General features: G+C 35.1%; 1 protein-coding gene across 1 annotated transcript; it reads right to left on the bottom strand.

Moving 5' to 3' along the window:
* Positions 1–4453, bottom strand: LOC132305503 (uncharacterized). The gene is made up of 4 exons (XM_059803138.1): positions 3925–4453; positions 3688–3806; positions 3566–3588; positions 1–184 (listed from the first exon to the last, which is right to left on the bottom strand). The coding sequence occupies exons 1-4, from the start codon at positions 4451–4453 to the stop codon at positions 1–3; spliced, it is 855 nt and encodes a 284-aa protein (XP_059659121.1).

Below are 4453 nucleotides of genomic sequence, written 5' to 3'. Positions count from 1 at the left end.
TCATGCTCTCTTTGTTGGTAACCGTAAACTGGAACTAGATTTTGATCTAGTAGACCGTTGCGGTCTGCTAGCCTCTCCAATACCAGCAAAATTAGCAACATCACCCCATGTCAAGGAATCATTTTCAAAGACTAGATCATGTTCTGCATCAGAATCATCCATCATTCCCGTCAATGTAAAACCCCTAATTTTCAAAAGGATAAAATTGGAATTAAAATTTTTTTTTAGGGCATTTTTATGTGTTTATTTGATTTTGTGTTTATTTATTTTTTATTTGATTTAAATAATTAGTTGTTGTGTTGGAATGTTTAATTGGTTAATTGATTTCTTTGTTCTAAGTGAATTATATACTTAAGAGGCCTTTTAAATGTTTAATTAAATGCATTGTTTTATTTATTTATTTTTTTAAAACAAGGTTGGGCTTAGTTAGGATTCACAGACTTTTGGATAGTGTAAATGGGTACAGTATTTACCCATGGAAGTATATACATGTATGTATGGGTATATATGTATATGTGGATTAGGTTAATAATTAGTAATTATTATTAATTAAATTATAATATTACCGTCATTTAAGGTGTATTATAAATTCTAGGGTTTTAAATCGTATAACAAAATTGGCCAACTAGGGTTTAGTTGGGATTCCATCTCTGAATATAAGTAGACGTAGGTTTTATATATGCCTATAAATATACTGTGATAATTTTGCAAGGGGTTTTTTTAAAACCCTATTCGTATATAGAGACATAAAGAAACAGAGAGGGTATTGTGAGGTTGAGAGAAAGAGAGAGTTTCGTTAGGATTTCCGTTATGGATTAAAGGTTGGACCAAAGAGAAAGGACTGAGTTGCTCGTGGGGTTAAACCAAGAGCAGTAGAGGAGATTCAATGGCAACTAAGGTCGCCAGAAAACCTAGAAAGAAGACGATGTTGAAAGGTTTCAAACCGAAACTGAAAGGCAAGTTCTATTCTGTCTATCTCCCTTTGCCTGTGTTCTGTGCATCCTTTGATGATCTCTAAGATTGTATTTGAATTTTAATTGAATCTTACATGCTTAGAATATGTTAATTAGATCATCTGTATATGTGCATATTGTCTGAAAATAATTCTTGCAACTCTGTTCTTCGTTGTTTGTTTCAAAGCATTAAATTGGTCGTTGTTTTATATCACTATATTAACTTGTACTGTGGTAAATTAAGGACGGGGGATTAACATTGTATATATATTAGACAGTGAGGACAAGTTTTAAAGAAGAATAGTGGGGTAGGAAAGGGCCGGAGACGAGGCAGGTGGTCGAAAACGAAGAAGGAACAAAGTCGAGGCTCTCTCAAAAGGGAGAGAGCCGGCTCTCCCATGGAGAGAGCCGGCTCTAGGCAGATTGAGCCTTCTCCACTATTTTGGAAAAGGCTCTGTGATCCTATTTGTTTACAGAAGCAGTTTTGTGCGTTGTTTGGTTCGATTATGGGTTTTTTGGGTGCACTGTGTGGATGATTCTTGAGTCTGGAACTGTGTGGGAAGTAGACTAAGATGATTAACATGCAATATAGGTATTGTTATAAGCTTTCAGTGCATAAGAGATTCAATTATGCAGGTAGAATAGGAAGCAAAGGAGAAGGCTCAAAGGGAGAAAGAGAATGCTCTAAAATGTGAAGCCTGCTCTAGGTGATTTAGAGCCTTCTCTAGTTTTTTAGAGAAGGCTCTAGGTGGTTTAGAGCCTTCTCCAAAAAATTGGAGAAGGCTCTTTTCAATAGTGTTTTCAGAATTTTATTTTTACGAACTATATTGTTACTATTGGAGCATGGAAATTGTTTTGTTGACTCTGGGGTTTTACAGAGGGATTATAAGGTTGGTTTAGGGTATTATTAAATCTTTAAATTGAGTAAGGTTGACCTCTAAGTGAATGGTATTGACAGTGCTCTAATTAACAACTTTGAGTGCGGTTAACGGCGGGAAGGAAGTTTATTGTCTAGTTTTAATTTGGCAATTTAGGGTGCTATATAATGGTTCTAAATTAAGTTTAAAAGCACGGTGAAGTATTTTAAATTAATAAATTGGACTTGAGTATAGTGCCCGGCTCTGTGCTAAAAGATAAGACAGAATACAAGTATACAACTTAGTACGCTGTTACCGGATGGAAGGAATTAAATTATTTAAATTAATGTACCGATTTATTGGACTATAATATGATTATAGAATTTATTTTAAATGCATGATAGAGTCATTGATATATTAGATTTGATCTATGCATGCTCTGGATGGTAGTTGCTGAATTATTAATTATTTCCTGCAACTATATGGTTTAACTCTTGGATTTAAATTGCTGAAATACTAAATACTCTTCTGCAATTATTTGGAATGGTTTTGGACTGTAAATTGCTAAACTATATGTATATGTTGTAATTTACATGGATATGGATGATTGTATGCACCGGTATGGGACGGTGACATATTAGGTATGGTTTAGCTCAAAACGCTAATTTCTACCTTATGGATTTTAATTGGTGAACAGTTTTACCTGTTCAATCAATTATATAGATTTTGTGAATTGTATGCACCGGTATGGGACGGTGGCATACTAGGGACAGACTGATTCAAAATACTCAGTCCTACCTATTTTGGAATAAGGGTACGGGTTGTTAAATAAAATCCTCCTTATATATATGGGTCGGTGCGGTTGAATATGCCGAACGACTTACTAGATTTCTTATGGATGAATGTGAACGGATTTTATATATATTGTTATGGTACCGCGATCTAAGCTTGAGTCTCATAATCGACGGTTAGGGTGCGTATATGCAGTAGGATACGTAACTAGCTATGTTGGTTGAGGTATACCCTGTTAGGCTTAGGTAGTCATGTCCACTCAGGTGCGTATTACATGTTGCCTTCTATTCAGGTTAAGACCCTCAGCATAGTTTAGTGAGAGTCATGTAGTGTGGATATATATTTATCTATTGCGGACTATATAGATATGGTTGAGACACCTAGGATGTATCTGCGTATCGGGTCTTTGTTTGGATTGTAGTTAGGATAGAACTTGTTCGTGAGCCTGACCTACTATTATTTTTCAGGTAACGGACGGTTCCAGGTCTTAGAGCTTGTTCGTGCTGAGCAGAGCGACTACTCACTCTACCGACGACATAAGTGGTTCCTGCATGGTGTAGCATTGGATTCTTTTCCGATGATTCGTTTCTCAGTATTGGTTTTACAAGGGGTCCACTAGATGGATTCCCGAGTTGTATTAGAATTGAAAAAGTTGGATGTATCAGATTAATACTTTATTTATAAAATTTTATTCTGAGGTTTTCAGTTTTGGATTATCATTCTAGATTCTTTACAGCAAAATTTATTTATTCGTGTTATCTTAATTGTATTCTATGTTCATTTATTGCTAATTTATTTGATATCCTCGGATAGTCGGGCGTGGGCCTGGCCAACCCACACTCGTTGCTCTCATTAATGTCATCGAGTAAAATAGGATCAAGAGTGTCACGCATATTATATCAACGCCTCAATGCTCTATTATATTTGATGAACACTAAATCATTCAAAGTTGTTTGAGCAAACCTATTTCTTTTCTTGTTATGAAGCTGCAATAAATTCAATTTTAACTAGTAAGTATAAAAAATTAAAATTTTAATTTTCAACAATTAAATTACAAACCTAGTTAGTAGATAGTATATACTTACATGCTCAAACACGCTCCAATTTCGTTCACAACCAAAAGAACTGCAAGTAAGGCTTAAAACCTTTATAGCAAACTTTTGGAGAAGTTTTGTTGGCTTGCCATAAGTTTCCCACCAATTAGCTATTAAAAAAAATTAATAATGATGTTTAGCAACTTTAGCTTCATCTTTCTATCGACTCTATTGTCAAAATAATTTTAACACTTAGCTATACTAACTTAATATACTTTACCACTTTACCTGGTCCTCGTGTACTTCTCTGTCTAATAGCAAAGGGATTACCAAAGAGGCCCTCAGCTTTAGAATATAAGGACAGCTCCTCAGTAATTTTGTCTTGGTCTTTGACATCCGGGACTAACCTTGCAATGCATGCATACAAACCCTTTGTAATCTCTTCATCTTTTTCAATTTTTGGATTTGAATAAAAGTATTCTGGGTTCAAATAATAACCTGCTGCATGCAAAGGGCGATGAAGTTGAACATTCCACCCCTTATCAATTATTTCAAAAATATCATTGTATTTGTCTTCTACTTCCCCAAATGATTTTGCAATGGTTTTTTTAGCCCTATCCATAACCGCATAAATGTATCCCATGGGAGGCTTTTTCTCGCTATCAAGTAATCTCAAAACCGGAATAAGAGAACCGGAAACCTTAAGGCTAAAGACAATGTTGTTCCAAAAGGAAGGCATCAAAACATAAGAAGCAACTCTTTTACCGGCTTCCTCTTTCGCCCATTTACTACGACTCCATTCTTCTGAAGTAAACAT

The sequence above is a fragment of the Cornus florida genome, unplaced genomic scaffold (genome assembly GCF_030987335.1).
Source record: "Cornus florida cultivar Cherokee Brave unplaced genomic scaffold, ASM3098733v1 CherokeeBrave_3.0.0_Hap2_Chr04, whole genome shotgun sequence".
NCBI classification, from domain to species: Eukaryota; Viridiplantae; Streptophyta; class Magnoliopsida; order Cornales; family Cornaceae; genus Cornus; species Cornus florida.
The sequence above is the reverse complement of the archived record's forward strand: the minus strand, read 5'-3'. Positions and strand labels throughout refer to the sequence as shown.

What these genes read in the sequence shown, in the direction of transcription:
- LOC132305503 (XM_059803138.1), bottom strand. Translation starts at nt 4,453, where the DNA reads ATGTTTACTTCAGAAGAATGGAGTCGTAGTAAATGGGCGAAAGAGGAA. An exon ending in ATTGGAGCGTGTTTGAGCAT is followed by an intron (nt 3,589 to 3,687) that starts GTAAGTATATAC and finishes AATTTATTGCAG; the next exon opens with CTTCATAACAAGAAAAGAAA. An exon ending in CATAACAAGAAAAGAAATAG is followed by an intron (nt 185 to 3,565) that starts GTTTGCTCAAAC and finishes TTTGAAAATTAG; the next exon opens with GGGTTTTACATTGACGGGAA.